The 20,468-nt window shown below is 33.2% G+C and overlaps 1 protein-coding gene across 2 annotated transcripts; it reads right to left on the minus strand.

Moving 5' to 3' along the window:
- Nucleotides 1-275: 275 nt before the first annotated feature.
- LOC126830639 (myotubularin-related protein 2) lies at nucleotides 276-19,671 on the minus strand. 2 transcript variants are annotated; one of them, XM_050561040.1, is made up of 18 exons: nucleotides 19,356-19,671; nucleotides 17,476-17,551; nucleotides 17,043-17,137; nucleotides 16,549-16,659; nucleotides 16,046-16,147; nucleotides 15,536-15,619; nucleotides 14,213-14,287; nucleotides 13,659-13,733; nucleotides 13,057-13,245; nucleotides 10,110-10,201; nucleotides 9,464-9,557; nucleotides 8,842-8,940; nucleotides 8,111-8,218; nucleotides 7,641-7,733; nucleotides 7,232-7,345; nucleotides 6,511-6,690; nucleotides 4,682-4,699; nucleotides 276-2,570 (listed from the first exon to the last, which is right to left on the minus strand). In XM_050561040.1, exons 1-18 carry the CDS (start codon nucleotides 19,566-19,568, stop codon nucleotides 2,421-2,423), a joined length of 1,968 nt encoding a protein of 655 aa, XP_050416997.1. In that variant the 5' UTR covers nucleotides 19,569-19,671; the 3' UTR covers nucleotides 276-2,420. The 2 variants fall into 2 exon arrangements, with proteins under 2 accessions (XP_050416997.1, XP_050416998.1); XM_050561041.1 differs by lacking the exon at nucleotides 4,682-4,699 and having other exon boundaries at nucleotides 19,356-19,670.
- Nucleotides 19,672-20,468: the final 797 nt, after the last annotated feature.

Raw genomic sequence — 20,468 nt, forward strand, 5'->3', positions numbered from 1 at the left:
ACATGTTCAATGTTATCGCACACTTTTGATGGTTTACACTAGTTTTAGTAGAAATCATATAGAGAAGTCGGGTGGGTTTTCTGTGCAATAACAATAAGCATGTTGAGCAGTTGTCAATGTTACAAGTCATTTATAGCACGCTTCATTCATTAACAGGTTTAACCCTTCGGCCTCTGGTTAGCCGTGCTATAAATATAACTTATAATCTACAACACATGAGTTAGTCCATTCTGCCACACAACTCCTAAAAAATTAATGAAAACTGCAATCAAATATAAGGAAGAGATATTTTATTAAAAATGATTTGCATATGAAGAAGATACATCAGCACTACAAATGGTCCAATAAATAATACAAATACTAAAGTAAACTACACCACTGTACTACGATTTCATTACTACAACATTTAACATAATTTATTTTGGTGTGTTGAGAATTGATGTTAGTATGGTACTACACAATGTCTATTACTCTATCAATATATGGCTGGTTAATCACAACATCAGTTGTTTCTAAAATCATGGAATGGTCCCACAATATGTCTATAATATAGGGTTGTAAGCCAATATAATAAGACTGCCTTCCATGAAAATAATTACACAGATAAATCAAAGAATTTAATGTTTAAATATTCCATAGTGTTTTAGATAATTCAACTTAGCATTAGAAAGTGATTGAAAGTATTATTTGCATAAGGAAGACTTTTTGGAGGAAGTGATGGCCACATGATATTTACATCAGACCTAGTCTCCATATTTCCAGATAGTTTTTCAGACAGCATTATCTTGACAATTGTCAAATTTTCACTATTTGTAGAGATTGAACAGAATACAAAAAATGTTGAAGTGAGAGTATTTGCAAAACATGTGTGTTTTGTTTAATGATAAAAATTCTATACAAATAACCATCTACATTAATAAAAACATCCAATGTGATTCACCAATCAATGAGGATCAATTGCCATTTTCTTTCTTTTGAAATTTCAGTATAGACTAGAAAGATCTAACAATCTTCTGTCAAATTTTCAATCTAATTCCTGACACAGCACAACATGAAAGTAGTGTATAACAATGACCCCCAGATAACAAATATCACCACTCTTTAACTTTAAATATCAAACACGCCCTAATAAAGTCACATTGTATTGTATTGCACAGGCATAAACAAAGAAAAGTTTACATTTCTTGCAAATAGAAATGAATGGTTTTTTTTTCTGTGTATTGCTCAGCAAGATGTCTAGAACAGAACTAAAGCACAATTCCTGGCATTATTTACAATCCCGCTTAAAGCGGTGCACACACTAGCCGAATGATTCGTCCGAATCGTTCGGTCGAATCAACCGGCGTCAAAATTCACCTAGTGTGTCCAATGTCATTCGGCCGAAATTCTATTTGGCCGAATGATTCGCCCGAATCAAACAGGTTTGATATATTCATGTGACATGAAAGGTGATGCAATCGACTGGTGAATCGTGCGAAGCATTCGGCTAGTGTGTCCACCCATTCGGCGCCCACTGATTTGGTCGAACGATTCGGCCGAATAATTTGGCTAATGTGTCCACTGCTTTAACTATTAAATGATATTATGTGTAATAATAATCCTCAGCTTTTTTTACAAACCATAGATTAATATATATCTATATTACAATGAGTATATCTAAACTATTCTCTTTAATATTCCTAATATTTATCTTAACATACAATAATACTTGATTCAAATAAAAATCATTCATAAATAATGGCTATTAATATTGGTGGTTTTAATTGTCATTATAAACATGAAACAAGAGAAATGAGGTTCAAGGTATTATGCTGCTGCACCAATGGAAATGGGCATACACCATGCAGTGGGCTATGAGGGATGTTTAATGTGCTGTCAATAGTATAACTGGTAACTTGCAGCATTTAAACAATACTTTTAAACCATTACTTTTTTTTTAGGAATTCCATTTATCATTTACATGACTTTGCCTTTGTTTTATAGACTCATTGGTGTTAGTACACCTTAGGATTTATGACACACAGCTATGGTGGTACCACTGGGGACCCCCCCCCCCCCTCCCACATCTGATTGATACAGTACGTACTTATCAGTTGATGATAGCCATATCTTAACTCTATGAGCCAATTTTTCCCCCTTTCTGATCAATGCAAAGATTCTAGAACCCTTTCACAAGTTCTATGAGGGTAAATTATTGAAATGATCAATCGGTTTAAGTTTAAATATTGGCATTTCATTATCAGTATGAAATGAAGCTTTGGCTTTCATAAAACTTTTGCTATTCTCATTCATTTGTTTGTTTAAAAAACAATGGTCCTCAAATTTTCTAAAATTGGACATAACCATGGTATAAAAGATTAAGATATAAATAATTTAAGACTATAGTTTTATATATACAGGGTATGAATGAACACAAAATATTAAACTAGCGAGGGGACAGATTTCTGTGGTGATGGTTCCAGTGCAGCACGTGCGTTCTTCGTCTCGAGTTCCCGTTGTAAATCTTCCACTTTTTGTTGTAGTTGTGTTTTTAAGACAAGAAGTTCTCTATTCCGCAGGTGAATTGGTTCCTAAAATAGAAATAATTATTATATAAAATGCATAAAGAGGAATGGCATTTGAATCTGGGGAAAACCCAACAAGAATGGCATCAAAACCATGACAGACCAATTTGCATAAATAGTTTGGTATAAACACTATGCCAATGATCATATTCTGTTTTTAAACCTGATAAGTTCAGTGACTGGGATGTTGTGACTACCAGTGTTAATTTACTTTTTTCCAGATACTAATAGATGTATCACTATAGGCTTACAACCAGTTACTGATCTCGATCATTCAGTCTCTTCAACATTATTTCATAGTTTTCACACTCTTAACTTCATGCACATTTTCTAAGATATACTAAGCCATTATTACAAATAGGCTGATATCAATAGGATACTTCAGGAGAGGTATCTGGTTTTCAAAATTAGATTTAGCAATAATTATTGAACAGAGTAACAGCTAACAATCATAAACAATCCTTTAAGTTCGAATAGATATAATCGACCCACTATCGAAAAAGAAAGTCTTGGTCTAATAAATCAGGTCTACTGCCTTTAAAATAAAATACTCATAAAATTTAAACAATCTGCTAAAAAAAGGGGGATAGAAATTACAATATTTCCTATTAATTAGTTGTTTCTTAACAATATTTTATGCAAGACATCTTATTTCCTGATAAATGTTTAGGGATATCCTTACAACCCAATTAATTTCAACAGCTTAAATTTTCACAGTATGCTGTTGGAAAGTAGGGATAGAATGGAGTACAACAGATTGTACTATAGACTCATGTATCCTTAATCCTTTCAGAAATCCCAACCCCCACATCCACCCCATAGCCGTAAGTTCATCTCAATACTTCAAAATAACAGTATAAAAATATTAAAAATAAAATTCTATAAGCTACATGCTCATATTTGTCTGTTGCTCAGATGTGTAAAATAATAATAAATAATAGCTAAAGAGTAAGTACAAGTAGAACTTGTGTTTGTTTTTTGTGAGGTTTAACTGATAGAATAAGGTTTTCAATAACCACAGCCGTTTATAAAAACATTCATTCATTGACCGATGCCCAAAGTTTAAGGATTCTGCATTTTGTTCAAGTTCTGACACCAAGCTATCAGACTGGGCCCTGTTTCTCAAAATCTTAACCAAAGATAAAATCCAATTTTAGTAGATAATTCCATTTTGATTGGCTAAGCACTATAATCAATCTAATATTATCCAATCAAATTACTAAAATTTGGATTTTATCCTAGTTAAAATTTCATGAAACAGGCCCCAGGTCATAAAGTTTAAGTTGTATTGTAAAATAGAAGAATAATAAATAATTCTCGTATAGTTCTCATGAGAAATTGATCATGTTGTTTAGTAATGATCACAAAGATTCTAGAATATAATAACAGCACAAGTTCCTTCTTGTACTTCCCATTTAATGCAAGGTAACATGATATAAAAATATCTGCATTTAGCAAGCACAAATAACAAGACCTGAAAACAATAAATATAATTATAAAATTCAAAATAAGAAAAAGAAGACATCAAATTCCAAACTATAACTACCATGATAAAATATTACAATACAGAGAAAAATTGAATAACAATTTTACTATACATCTTAGTAAAATAAATAAATACAAAAATATCTACAAATTACAGTTATTGGTGGAGCCTGATTAAACTGCCCAATTGTAAATGTAATAAAGATGGTATCAGTATACTGTGGGTTAACTCCTCAGAATATGATAAAATATCCATCCCCAAATTCTGTTTTATTACATTGGATCATATAATCAACTACTGACACAGTAGGTACAACAAGCCAGATTGTTCAAATATATCTCTTGTTCATCTTTTCATCTTATTTTGTCATATTTCTAAGCCAAGAAGACTTCATTTTTTAGATATTGTTTCAAGGATCTTGGAGAATTTTTTTGTCTTTACATGGCTCCATGGATCCCCTACCCCTAACCTCTTTGTTTGAAAGGCTACACAGAAAAAAAAAAGAAAAAAGGAAACTTAAATAGTGTTTCTAAGAATAAAATACTGAAAGTAAAACAAACTTAAATATCCAGAGATAATAAATAAAATTGTGTAAAACCAATACAGCCATAAAAACAAGAAAATAAGTTACCCAAGTACAGTCAGGTCCCTGTAAGCAGGTGGAAAAATTCAAGTCAAAACTATCATTCAATTTTAAACAAAAGCCCAACAGATAATAACCCAGAGATGAACACCAACCATTGCTGACCATTTTAAGTATAGTTTAATGGTCAAGTGTGAGACATTAAGTAATATATTGATATTGTACGAGTGCAAACGAGTCCAACAGCACAAGGGCTATATCTATATATTACTCAATGTCTTGCACAAGACCATTAAACATATACATAATGCAAGAACTAAATCTGCTTATTGCGGTCTTTCCTTGCGCCTGAAATTATATCTTAATTATTAATTAGACATAATTAACTTATCCAGACCATAATGCCATCGCTAGCCTGCGACATTTAGCAGATTGGAATACATTTTTTGAAAAATAATTAAACATAAAAATGGATAATCAAGACTTTGTTTTTTTTATCATACCGACTTTAGTAATGATGATTGAGGCTAGCCTAAAATTCAAAAGCTAATATCTTGATTCAGAGTGGAGCAATTTGGCTGACATTTTCAGCATATTCTTTTTACGTTATCTACTTTTTAACTATTATAACTAGAACTGTCAACTCTTTATCTAATCTCCCATAATGTCCATTTAAACAACTTAAAATACAGACACTATCCAGCTTGTGCATTTCAATGAAATACATCCACAGGTCCCATATTTTAACTAGTATAAATAATGTACTCTTGGCACATTGCCCGTACAATTATTGTACACCAACATCAAAGGATGACGTCACATCTGTATTTTAACTTTGGTTAATGGAGACAATTTTAAGTTAAACACCAATGTTAAAAATTGTAAGCTATGTAATGAACTTTCAGGATTTTTAATCTGGCAATATTCCATAACAAGTTAAAGTATCTACTAGGGCAATATCAAATAATTTTATGGAATATTACACGCTAAAATGTACTTAAATTGATTATTTAACATTAAGAAAACTGAATCAAAATATCAATGGTAAATATTCTTATCAACCCCTGGGGTGTGGTGGGAGTGTATTAGCAAGATATCTCATCATTAGTGCCTTATTTGTTAATCTTATCAAACTTTCTGTTTCATCACATCAACATGGCTTATCAATTAACCCTTTAACTACTCATGAGTTCCTGAATATTTTGTCGCTTACACACTTGGTTCCTGTCTGGACGTAAATAAGTTCTGCTTTCTTTAATTTCTGTAATATTCACCTTGTGAAAGTGAAGGTCATGGACGGAAGTTGCTGCATGGACCCAAATAAGCGTAGGTTATGGATGGAAGTTTGACTGATTGTGTTCAAAGGATTAAAAGATAACCAGTTAAAGAAAAAGTCCAGTTGATGCAGATTTTTCTAAACATCTTATACATAGGGGAACTGTGATCCACTGTAAATAAACCAAGCAGGGCACATTTTATAAGCATGTGCTATAATAGTCTTCAATCCAACTCCTTACTTAAAGTGTATCCACCTATAATCTTATGTTTCCAGAGTACAAAAAGTGAAATGAAATGAAATGAAATGTTGTTTAATGGCACGTCAGCTCCAACCAGGCTATATTGCGCCAAACATATGGTGAGGTGAGTACAAAAAGTAGTCATTATGGCACATAAAAATATTTTGTTCACAGACAGTAGCTGACAGTTATTCTCGTGACATCATAGCCAGCATGTTAATTTGTTCATTAAAGTGGAAAACATTTCTACTTTGGGTTATGCATTGAGAAAACTATTCAAATACAACATTATGAACAAAATATAAAAAATTCTTTAATTTCTGTGGATCTACACGAAAGAGTACGTAACAAGATAAATACCTGAGGTCTCATGCGAGGGTTCCACCTACAGTAATAACCTGTCCACAGTTCTATTCTTCGTAAACTAGCCACAGGAAATAAAACATGTTTATGTAGGTATTGTGCATACAATGGATTTTTAAACTCATCTAATTGACAATTTATAAAAGACCAAAGAGATACTGTGTTCTTTTTAAGTTTCTGAAATATAAAAGAAAAATGAAATGAAATGGGGTTTAACATCCTACTGCTCAGACAGTGGCACTACGGCCTACTCCTATGTTGAATTCCCACTGCTAAGGGATCTTTTTATGTGCATGCCAATGTGTACACAGGACCTTGGTTTTTCGTCCCATCTGAATGACTATAAATTGTAGCTAGTCAGTCTCTCTGTCCTGTACCACTAACAAGGGGAACTTACACGGCCAATGCAGGAACACTGGAGAGAGAAATGGTCTTTAATGTCCATGACACAAACTTGGTAATTGGACTAGGATTGGGGGGAAATATAAGGACCCGGAGATAACCCATTTGGGAGGACAGGCAACTCCACTCCTTGTCATGTACAAGCAGGGAATCGAAACCATGCCACTTGACTCTATGACAGGGCTTATGATCCAAAGCGCTTGCGTTCCAAAATGCAGCCACCCAACCTCCCTGGATTCAAGAAGAGAGGTAGCTCATTGGTACTGCCTGGCCCCCCATTCAAATTCAGATATCTACGGTTGGCAGATGGACTTACCTCTTTAACTCTAGCTTGTTCACAATTATATAAGAATGTACCAAATAAACAGCTATATAAATGATCCATTATAGTTATCAATAAATGTTCATTAAATTCAAATGCATTAGGAAACTGAAAAAAAGAAAACAAAACATTACAGAGGCTAGCAAGTTATTTCTTAATTACCAAAAACTTTTCTTTGGAATAATATTGTCCATTAATTTATTTAAATTGCCATAAAGCGTATATAGTAACAACTGGCTATAAGTAGACACAATTTTGTTTGGTCATTTCATGTGCTCTTTAAAATTTAGGATAATGCTAAAATTTGTGATATATTTTTTTTAAAAAATATCTTGTTAATCCAAAGGAAACAAATACTGTCAAAAATTGACCAAGTTTTGAAATGAAAGCCGTGCTGTTATACCTGTTTAGTCATCTGCCAAACACAATCAATAAACTGTAAAAATACAGGTGATCTATCAGCATCAGAATGTTTGTCTTCACCATGTCCTACTCTCTATAAAATATATCAATACATAATGTAAATAAGAGAGATAGAGAGAGAGAGAGAGAGAGAGAGAGAGAGAGATATTTAATGTCCACTCCACAGTAAACAACAGAACTTACAATAGAAATAAAATGGGGTTTGACGTCCTATTTTTCTGCTCGTACCTTTCTAAAGAAAACATGTCATGTAGTGTACTATGAGGGAAATTTTGAGCAGGCAGTGGCCAAAACAATGGGTGTTCAATCATAGAATATTTGTATTTAATCTATCAATGTATCAAATACAGAATATTCATAAAATAAAGTCTTACATAATTAGGAGATCTACATAAATTAACAATAAACATTAATATACAAAATTAAATTGTGAATAAAATGAGTAATTACCTGAGCAAACTTGTGACCAAAACTTAACCATTCTTTTTCAATAAGAACTTCAAAACCTTTAATTGTTCTATAATACGGATCTAACATTAACATGGCTAAACATGTCATCTGAAATTACAAATTAACAATACAGAATAATACAGGATGGTTATGCTAAGCTTTAATTATGATATGTAAAACTAACTTCAATTACTGACCTATGATATCAGAATAATTAAAGATACATTATGTAAGATTCAGATAAAGAACTAGCCATTCTTGCTATAATAGTTCGAAAGTAGATGATGTAAAATGAATAATTTGAAAATTTCATTCAAATTACTCTATTGCAAGCAAAGATATTAGCCTTTGAAGGTTTGACAGACGTGTGCAATAATTTCAACTACTGTACTGGTTGATCGAAGCTAAGTCTCGGTCTTCCATATTTGATTAAATCAAAGTATCGCTGAACCATTCTAATCTATTTAATATCGGAGAAATCTGATACCATCGAGAGTTGATTAAGGCCTAAATCAGTTAATTAATGTCTAATTAATACTTTAGAAAACATTTCAGGCCTAAAGAAAGACCTGCAATAGGCAGATTTAGCTCTTGCATAATGCATGTTTAAGATGACTTGACTTATCACTTGTGGGTCTTTCTTGTCTTACAAAAACTGGAGGTTTTTAAATCATTTCATCTTTTGCATAAAAATTGTTAAATCAGTGAAAGATACAGAAAGAATATATTACCTGAGCTGTTCTATCCCAGCCATCACTACAATGAACTAATACTGATGTTTTATTACTTTCTACTTTATCTGCTACTCGTACAGCACCAGCTAATATTTGCTGTAAATACAATTATATTACATAAACTTTAATCTTGAAATATTATACAAGTAATCAAAACTAGATCTTTATTTTGTTTTGGTTCTGATTTTCTACACTCCATAAGGTGTAATATATACTCAGATTATCTGCAATTTAGTCAACTGATATCAGTGAGTATATTATGAGATCAGGGGACCTTGATTTTGAGTGATTGGAAAAACTGCATTTTCATTAGCTGTTTACAGTACACAAGCAGAACACAACACAAGAATAAAACTTGTCAGATTATAAATAAGATTGAACATGGTAAAGTATAAAATATGGAATATATAACGAAAGAAAACGAAAAACTAATTGAAAAACATCTCATTTTAATCAGATTGTTCTCTAAGCCATCCGCAAATGTGTTTAGCAATTTATATGGGATAAAAAATTATTTTACAAATTTGAAGTACATATAAAGATCAGTCTCCCCAAATCATTGTCGTATATATCTTTCTTTTCCTAAAAAAAACAAAACATATTTTATAAACAATTTTACCTTTATATGTTCTAACCAATGTGTTGATTCTATATTAGATAACCAATGAGCTTCATCGATAGTAGGAAAGCAAATTTCTTTCAACTTTCGTAAACTGAAATTATATAAAAGCATTTTATACCAACTTGACTACAAAATGATTGATATATTTTATTGACCATCTTTTTTGTTTTAGTGTGTTGGGGCAATACAAATATGGGGCCCTAAGTATTGCCCTGCCCCTTATCTTTAATTAAAGATACATTATGTAAGATTCAGATAAGAGCTGGCCGTTCTTGCTACAATAGTTCAAAAATAGATATTGGAAAATGAATTGAAACATTCATTCAAATAATTTTATTCTAAGTGAAGTTCTGAGTGTTTGAAAAGATGTAGCATAGATCGTTTATTATCATAGCATACTTTGACTAAGCCTTGATTATCGTTAATTTTTTTAATCTTGTGGGTGTCCTAATCCATTTAAATCTCAGTCATTCAATGGCTTAGAGAGTTGATATATGCTTGTTATGTGAATTAATATCTAAATAATAGTTTATATAACATTGTAAGCCAAATTAAAGACCTGCTATAGGAAGATTTTGCTCTTAAATAATGCATCTTTAATCAGGACTTGGATAGATGCTGAGATAAATATATATTTACTTACCTCTCTCTCATCACATGAATATTATGAATATCTAAAAACACCAACTCAGCATTCTGGTACGAATCTTCATTTTCATATCCCCCACCTTTAGCCTGGTTAACAAATTTATAAACAGTATTAAATCTTTTAACAGCATTTCAGAAACTTATCAAAATATATAACAGACGTTTTGAATCCCTGATTATTTAAGAGTGTATCCGCGAGAAGACCATGCAAAAATCGCAAAAAGTGCTGAGATGGGGGGTCGGAAGTTTTTGATCAAACTTATGGTATGACACCCCTAGAGGCAAGAGGTAACATGCTGAAGTGGTTACAGTCTGATGTCGCTCTAAAAGACTGTACGGGAATTATTCATTTTATGGGTAAAATTGCGGTTTTCACATGTGTATTTATCACCCTTTTTAAGCACAGACTGCATTATATGGTGGAATAGCAACCTTCTAATTTTGACCCTGTCTGATAAAGCGGGTGGTCAACTTCTACCCCAGCACTAATTTGAAAAAAAAAATCAGTACATACTAATTTTGTGTGGACTTATTTTAGGGTACCATATTCACATTGTCCTTATAGTGCAGAAAAAGGTACACTGTAACTTTTTCTTTCATGGTCGCAAGTAGAATTTCTTTGGATGGTTTTGAAGTGCTAAGCACATAGTATCCATAGGTGTAAAAAAAAATGACCGGAATGCAACATACTTAAAATATACAGCTTATTGAAAAGTGCTAAAAATAAGCTTTTGTGATACATTTTTTTGCAAATTTAATTAGAGAAATAAATTTTTTGATTTTTATACGTTTTCATCATATCCATAGCCATTATTTGTACCATGTTGTACTCTATATAAGTGTGTATTTGTATTTATTGTATATTTGGTATTGTCGTATTGTCCCTTTAACATATTTGTTGTATTGTCTCTTTAAGATTTCATTTTCAAACAAGTTACCGAAAATGGCTACAAAATGTTTAATTTCAGAGCATGTTTCCACTATTTATTTTGGGACACATCCACTGATTTCTACAATACAGAAATGTGGAAGCTTAAATATTAACGGCAACGAAGCCTAATTGCGTCGAAGTGGGTGACATTGAACAGTGTAGTATGGTAGCTACAGCTCTCGGGCACCGTCAGCTGCACCTTCAGGGCCGGATTTAGAATAAGAGAGGCCCTAGGCAAATCCCCTAAACAGGGCCCACAACATGGACCTTGGGGCCCTGGGACAAGAAACTCGGTGAGAGGGTGGGTCGGGGGAAGTCATGGGGTTGGTGGTTCGAATCTCACTTTTAGGTGAATTTTTCATTTTCGTTGGATTATTTTATTTAAAAGAATGTCTATTTGAGAGTAATGGATATGTTTGTTAAGATTGAGCACGTCGAAACTCCGATGGAAGGTCGTGGACAACTGTGGAAGTCAATTCCAGTCGACGCCAGATGAGCCATGAACGATTACAGGCCTTTGAAAGTATTTTTTTTCAAGATATTTTTATAAAACAGATACTAATGTATTTTAGGGCTGGTAGTAAACACCATATGAATGAAAAGGAAAATAAATTGTTAGTTTTTTTTTTATCTACTACGGTTAATTATCTCCAAAATAGGGAAATTACAGATTAATTTCATGGGTTATTGTTTCCTTTACCTAGTTTTTGTCAAGTCAATTCCGGTCATTTTTATTTTTTGTATCAAATGTTGGGAGGTTGCTTGTTCACGTGAGCATAAATTTTTTAAACCCACCCCATGAAAGAAGTAACTATAGGGCATCAAACTTTAGGGTGACGAAAAATGGGGAATTTAGACAGGCTTTGATATCCAGTCCGTATACAAATCTTGTTCGCCAGAATAGTCTGAAGTTAATATTGTGGTAACAGCACTGAGTCATCGATAAACTGTGTGAGTTTGGTCTTTCTGCTACGTATAGTAAAGGTGTAAGGACTTGCCAAAGTTGGTATTTGAGAAAAGACAGATTTTGGCAATTTCACCATATGAAAAATGTTTTTTCAATTTTCTCATACAGGAATTGAAAGATTTATCTAATATTGCACATTCATGTGTTTTGAGACTATCCCAACTTATAAACCAAATTTGGTCAAAATCTGTGATTGAAGCCTTAGCACCTTCTGCATGGTTTTCTCGCGGAAACGCTCTTAACAGATAGTGCAGGAAACAAAACTTTAACAGAGCTCTTCAATCAGAAACACATGTAGGAGGGACAGAGATGGGAACAAGTCATTGCACCTCCAGTCGGAGTCGAGTCCCAAGTCGCTGAATTTAGTGCTGAGTTGAGTCAAGTCCCAAGTCTTCACAAAGCCTGAGTCCCGTTCAAGTCGCCAGTTCATCAAGAGTTATACCCTCTTGTCTGACTCAAGTCCTAAACTCTTTTAAGTCGCGAGTCGTCATAACTGCCAAGTCTGAGTGAAATCTCAATGTTATTGTGTCCCAAAGCACCGACAAATTATAATGTTTATGTCAGGGCACCACTAAATGGCAACCAACGGCTAATTGTCTGCTAGCTTGACTTAGGGAGTGGTTGTTATTTCTTGATCGAATGGTTTAGGCGGTTTGGGGAACATTGAGGGGTGTAAACATTTAACAGACTCTGCAATTAAACGGCAGAAAAAGGAGTTGGCAGATAATAATAATAGGCCTCAATATGTATGGTAAATGGACAGAAAGTATTGACAAATACATTTTGTAAAATGGGCCCTCCCTCTATCAAGTTAGGTAGCAAACATAGCTTCTAAAAATAGATTTATTTTTTTATAGCTTGGGGTATCTCCTTGCGAATACAAAGTTTTGACAGGGATTTGAAGCAAATTTTTGATAGATTAATTAGTTTGAATATGTTTTTAGTCTAAATATATCATCAAATCACCCAGTTTGTTTGCGGGAAGGTATCTTTAATGGATCTGAATGGTTGAACTTTGTGTTAACCAATAATTGTTGTTTTTACCTTATTAGCAACAGCATTGACACTTGGTCTAGCATCTAATATGTACAGTTTATGGGACTGGGCATTGGCATCCATTATCATCTGTATATACCGTTCATCATCTTTATTCCGTTTACCTGCTACACCCACCATAGGTTGACCACATCTTGTTATAGTGGCTTGACTTTCTGGATGTATCCATGACAGCACCTTAAACAATCAAAATCACAATAAATAGTGTGCACAGAAAACTCACAAAGTCTTAGAGAAAGATTCAACAAAACTTGGAGCTACTTCACTTATCTATTTCATATTTTTATTTTATTTAAATTATAATTGAAAACCAATATATACAAATCCAGTATCAGCAAATTTACCCCAGGGAACTCTTTGTTTACAGAAACTTTCAGCATAGATGGATCCGTAAGCATTTCAAATCTAATTGTTTTATTATAATTTTTTTATTTTCATTAAATTTTCTGCAAATGCCTCAGGCTGATTGCATATTTTGGACAATATCTCATTTCTCACGACTTAATCCATGCTAATTTGTTCTCAGAGTAATACAGTACCATTTAAATTTGGCGCCATAGTGCAGGGAAACAAGTGTTGTAAATACTTACAGGAAACCTGCCTCTTGTTCTAAAAGCAGCAACACTTCTAATATCATCATCTGTAGATGCTGCTGGGACAGCCAACTTAAATATACGGTAATACAAAAATCATACATTACACACATACAAAAAAAATGATCTTTGGTTCAACGTCTTGACTGATCTCTTGTTAAACCTTTTGTATTATCATTAACCCTTTAAGCATGAATAGCCAATAGTAACCACAATGCGAGCATCGGGTTCTCTTACTATAACCTTCACTCGTTTACATCCAAACATTGGACATCCAGACAAAAACTGTTGGTAAGACTGGAACCACAAGGTGAAATATTAAAGATAAACCACGAAAAGAAACATTATAGTGCACACAACATTGAGCAGCGACCTGCACTTGTTTCCATTCAGATGTTGGTCATCTTGACCCCAGAAACCTTTGTAGCACCCACAAAACAGTTAAAGGGTTAAACAACAAGTTGAACAGGAAATATATTCCTGTTATGTGTAATAATAAATAGAACTACTGCATTAAAATGTTTTAGTGATAATTTGAATTAAAGTCTTACCACTGCAGGATAGGTATCACACAGTTCGTAATTTTCATTAATCTTAGTTATTCTCCAACTATCATTGGGAACTTTCTGGAAAAGTATGTCAATATAGTCATATCAATTAGGACTCAAAGCTTACATCAAAATCATATAGAAAAACATGGCAAATGATATTATTTTATTAATTTAATAATAGTAAAGAATACTCCAATACTGCTTATACCCACTCAATAAATAAAACTGACAAAAACATTTAACTGACAAATAAAATATTAATACATAACGTCTGGGCCATACCATTTGTGAATTGTTTAATAGTGTTCCTAAAACTGACTACAAAAAATCATGCAAATTTAGTCCAAAAGGCTAAGAAAATTCAGAAAAGGTGTGACACCGACTGAACTACAACCATTCAAATCTTTAATGCAGAGCTAAAAGAATGACAATCAAGGTCTTTATCACATGAGTTACTTCTTCGTCAACTAAAACCATGATTGAGTTCGTAAGATCTACACTTATTTTTTCATTTAAAGATTCATTATGTAAGATTTGGATAAAGAGCTAGCCATTCTTGCTATAATAGTTCGAAAGTAGATGATGTAAAATGAATAATTTGAAAATTTCATTCAAATTACTCTATTGCGAGCGAAGATATTAGCCTTTGCAGGTTTGAAAAGACGTGTGCAATAATTTCAACCACAATACTGGTTGTGCGAAGCTAAGTCATGCACCTCCATTTTTAGCTTAAATCAAAATATGGCTGAATTGTTCTAATCTATTTAATATCGAAGAAATCCTATGCCATCGAGTGTTGATTATGGCCTGGATCAGTTAATTAATGTCTGATTAATAATTTAGGGAACATTTCAGGCCTAAAGAAAGATCTGCAATAGACAGATTTAGCTCTTGCATAATGTATGTTTTAGGCTCCCTTTTTATGGAATTAGCTCCCACTTTTTAGTAAACAAATCTCTTTTTAAATCACATTAAAATCAACATTTTTTTTATCAACTTTTAAGAACTTTATTCCCCATGTTATATTAATATCATTTATTATTGTGTATCTATTACTTTTTACATATCTTATTGATTTCCTTGGGCCTCCATGCCTCCATGGAAGGAAAATAAGGTTGTTTTTTTAATGTCATAAAGTAACGGGTAATGGTAATGAATTACTTCCAATGTAATGGGTAATGCTAATTAATTATATTTGCTGACAATGAGAAAGTAATTGTAATGATTATGCAATTAACTACATTGACAATGTAATGGCCCCACCCCTGCACTGTATTATAATAATAATAATAATAAAAGAGAAGCTGTTATTGATGTTCTCACCTGACGTTTATACTCTGCGAGAGCATCATAAGTTCTCCAACCATTCTCACCATAATCTTCTTTAAACTCCATTGCAAAAAATGGCTGATGAGTAAAAATACAGGGCAGTTTATCGATCAATTCCAACAACAAATTCAAAAAAAGAAACATGTCGAAATACATGATTTGAAGTATTTTATGGATAGAAATAAATTAAAATAGAGCAATTTCGTTGGTAGTCATTGTGAATATTCAATTAACCATATCAATATGAAATTTAAATCGCAATCTTTAGAGTTATAGTCCCTTGAAAACTGATAATTGATAAAGCAAATCAGCCTTGGTTATTTTGGGCTACAAAACCTGCCAATAAGATGTACTTAATTAAATTTGTGAATTGCCTCTTTAAATTATGATTTCTATAAAGTTACAGTTCCAAATTTAGACTTATGTTTCTGTGAACACGGACAATGCTGGTTCATATGAAAGTATAAAAACTACCTGAATTCACCAGATATTGTATCTACTTACCAATTTATTTGTTACAGGGAAGGCATATTGTTGGATCTTTTCAAATACTTGACGTCTAGAATGATTTTCTTGTTTGTGTGCAAATCTTAGATTCCTCATATCCTAAATAAAATATTGATTTTAATACTAATAAAACATGTTTTTAGAAAATAACATATTAAAATAGATTTATTATATGTCATGGCATACTTTAGCATTATGAGACTAACACATCATAATTCTATTATGCTCGGGAGAAGAATCCTGCACAAGCAAAAGCATATCCACTTTCACTGCTTTGGATTCAAATTACCAAGGGATCTTTTACATTCAATAGGACTGTTTGCATGTTACAGGAAGCAATTTTATGAGCTGATAAAGCTTGTTATTGTATCCTAAATTTACCATATAAATTCTGCTAATTTTTTGAATAAAATATTATATAAATCAACCATACAGGTGTTAACCCTAACAATTAGGTCCTTCTCAGAACCTATTTGACATCAGTAGTTTAATGACCTCACCTTGCATAAAATATCAATACCATAGGAGTTTTCTCCCCTACTTGTAGCACCACCTATCTTTTCAACTCGACTAATAACACCCAGTGCTACATCTAATATAAATGGCGGCTCCTATATTGAAGAAAACAAAAAAAAAATAAATCCAGTTTAAATCATTACCAGTAATAACAATATTGTCTTATAAACCTGCAACATTAAATCTTTGATCTTTCCAGGTTTTTCTATGCCCGGAATAACTTTCAATCTGAAAGTTGAATTTTGTGTGTCTCAAGCTGTTTATAAGATACCTTTATTTAAATAAATCACTTGAACTTGGAGAAAACCCACAATTGTCCCATACAAACCTACATATAACTTTATTGATATCTAAAGTGCACCACTCAACCTAGGTTATTTCAGATAAATGTGCCTATTCATTAACTGGAAATAAAACTAAAAGATCAGATCCAGATGAAATTATGTTTTCTGTATTAAAAAAGTGATCTGCTACTTACTCTTTCAGAGCTTTTAAAATAAAGTTTATAGTTTGTAACTGTTAGTGCACCTCGCACAGCTCCACGATATGGACAAAGATATGTGACATCATAACCTGTCAAAACAGAAATAATAATAAAATAGTTGAAATCAAATTTTTATGTACTGCAGAAAACATGGACGTACATTTTCAAACAAATAAAGTTAGAAAGACTACCCGGACCACATTCTTTTTTAAGAGATAGCAATATGGAAAGATTAGTTTAATAACATCTGGCAATCCGCTGGCATCTATCTCAGTGCAGTTTAGTTGCTTTGTCAGTCACGAAGTCAGGAGTAATTAAGAAAGTTTAAATGCAGTTAATTCTTTGACTGTTGTTGATTATGATGATATTTAAAAGAAGGCATGACTTGATTGAGTACACTTTGAATCTGATGGCCCTTTATTCTCACCTTTTCCTTGAACCTTTTCACCATCTAATAATGGTGGCTCATCTGACTGACCAAACTTTGTTGTATCTCTCATTACCTATAATATTCAAACATTGCACATTTATAATGTATAAAATTATACACAGAGAAATAATTTAGTACTGGAAATTTTTTTTAAGATTCCTGTTACAACTTATATAATAATAATTAATTTCTGTATTTGAAAATATTCTGTTCTTTATGCCAAATTGGCATTTTTAATTTAAAATCGTAACATTTTTGAAACTCCTCAAAATGCAATTTCCAATCAAGCGATTTTGTGCAATAAATGAGTTATGCCCCTTGGTTACAATATCCAAACATGCTTGAAAATCGCATTTTTAGGGGTAATTTTGACACTAAAGTGTTACGGTACGATGTTAATTTCAAAATCACAATTTAGCGTAAAGAAAAGTATATGACCAGATATCGATATAAATGATTGTGATATGAGTTAAATTATGGTGGATGGTTACAACTTTCAAACTTGCTTGGAAATCATATTTCAATTTTGAGGGGCATTTTGACACCATGTCCAAAACTTTACGATTGTAAATTAGATGACAATTTGGCATAAAGACTGGTATATTATTAAATATTGATACAAATTATCGCCTTATAAGTTGAAATAATGGTGGATTTGGCTAGATTTGTGTGGATTTGGGTTAATCATGCCACGCCTTTTAACCCTTTCAATGCTAGACGTAAATCCACTGCCTGTGCTAGACCCTTTTTTGAGGAAAAAAGGGAGGTTGGAACTGAATGCCAAGCAGTACTTATGGAAGCTTTTATGAAAAATCTTTTTGTCTGTTGGGATGGGCATGAGGTTGGGCTAAGAGGAAAAAATAGAATTTTGGAAATTTGCATAATAATGTAGTCACGTGACGTCATGGCGGCCATTTTGGATTTCTCATTTCACACTAAAGCTAACACGAAAACGAATTTTTCTCCATGAAATACTTAAAAGATATTGTTTTTTTTACTGGATTTTGATAAAGATATATAAAATGAACAAAAATATCAATAGCAGCCATGAGCAATGCCGCCGCGAACACGCGCATCACGTCTCCCGCTGCCATGACCACGTGCGGATTGCAATACCTTGATTTTACTTTCACTTTCACTTTCATCCCCAAGTCCTATATCATTATCAATATAGTCAGTCAATAGATCTACACGTTCGGGAATCAGGAATTACCTACGTATTTTACGATCCAGCAGGCCAGCATTATTATAAACATCAGAATTATTGTCAGAATCTACTGCAGACACAGGGCTAGCATGTTCACATTGGGCTTGTTCATCATGCACGGGAGACATAGCTAGCCATGGGCGGAACGTCGCGCAACAAATCACACACTTCATAATACCAATCACTGTCCTGACTACTATCATTATCAAGTAACTGGAAACGAATTATGTGTATCACCCGCCTCGAAATTGTCCACATGTTGGTCAGCAAGACGTCATTCACGACTTCGTCGAGAGTGCATCGTCTACGTTGTCACAATGCACTCCGCCATTTTACGGTTTGCCGCTTTGAAACACGTGGAAATATGTTCTAGTGTACAGAAAATACAATAGATGGCACTTGCAGTTACGGTACTAATTTTAGCGAGGGCTTTACTGAGTACACGGTAATACCGGGTACGGGCATTTTACCGACATTTTATAATACCCGGTACTACCGGGTATACGCAGTGAAAGGGTTAATTAAAACGCTTGCCAAAGAAGGCTGAATAGTCTGTGTGCCGTGCATACAATGCAAAAATACTTTTTACTGAAAAGTAGACTATATTTCTTTTCTGCACAGCTTTACATTTAACTTTCGTAACAGAGGGTTTCAATATCATTTTTCATACCTTCATCTCCATAGCTGGAACGTTTTCGGAGGATGTGGATGCTGACGAACACAGTGATTTTGACGGAGAGCCTGCACTTTCCTTGGAACTGCTACTTGGTGATTCGTTTGGCATAGAAATGGATCGGTCAGAAGCCGAAATAGACGGTGAACTAGCCGCTTTGGAGCGAGCACCTGCTCCTTCCGTATAGTTATTAGTTCCCAATCTGTCCATTTTCACTAAAACTCGATTTATCTCATAATTTTTGACAATTCCCAAAATTTGACAAATCTACATTTCCGGATTAAAGGGGTTTTCCCGCAAGATGGCGATGTATCATTTCAATAACATCCGGTGCTACAGTACGCGAAATGCAGATTTATTTTGTCCAAGGGAGACAACTTCATTTAAGAATACATTTTTAGTGCTGTCGCGACATTTTAAAAAAAATAAAGAAATAAAATACTAATAAAAAAGAAATGGGAAGGTTTTTTTCCAAATTTAATTGTCAGTGGTTCGGGACGGAGGACCTGGAATACGAAATGAGAATAGGCCGTATAAGGTCTCATATATGTATGTTACTGGACTCTCCATCTTTTTGTAAGATAGCTGAAATTATACATCAGGTTTATTAATCTCATCATTTATGTCCAAGCTCTCATCGCTGTTAACCAATCCTGTTGTGACATCTGGGTTAAGCTACTATATTAAATACGCTACAGACTATTATCAATTGGCAGAAAAATTGTTTGCCTCTCTGATTGGATTTAATGGGGTTGTTTTTAACAATGGTTCAATTTCAGTCACCCATTTCTAACTGAAATGTCTGATTCCAATTTGACAGCCGGATACTGTGCAATATAAAACCACCAATTTCATATAATAATTTAAATACAGTATGACACATAGATGACATCAGCAGAGACTGTCTAAACTGTCTTTCAATTAACACACACTATATTGTCAAGATGATACAACTCACAAGGCTTGAAATGTATTGCCTTGTTCCATGTACAATCTTGATGTTGGCTGAGAAAAAAATAATTAGGATTTTTAATCATGGCTTTAAAAATTCCCTTGTGAGTGGGGAAGGTCGGAGGACCTGGCAAGGTTTATAAACCTGAAAATCCAGCT

This window comes from Patella vulgata, chromosome 8 (assembly GCF_932274485.2).
Source record: "Patella vulgata chromosome 8, xgPatVulg1.2, whole genome shotgun sequence".
Taxonomy (NCBI): domain Eukaryota; kingdom Metazoa; phylum Mollusca; class Gastropoda; family Patellidae; genus Patella; species Patella vulgata.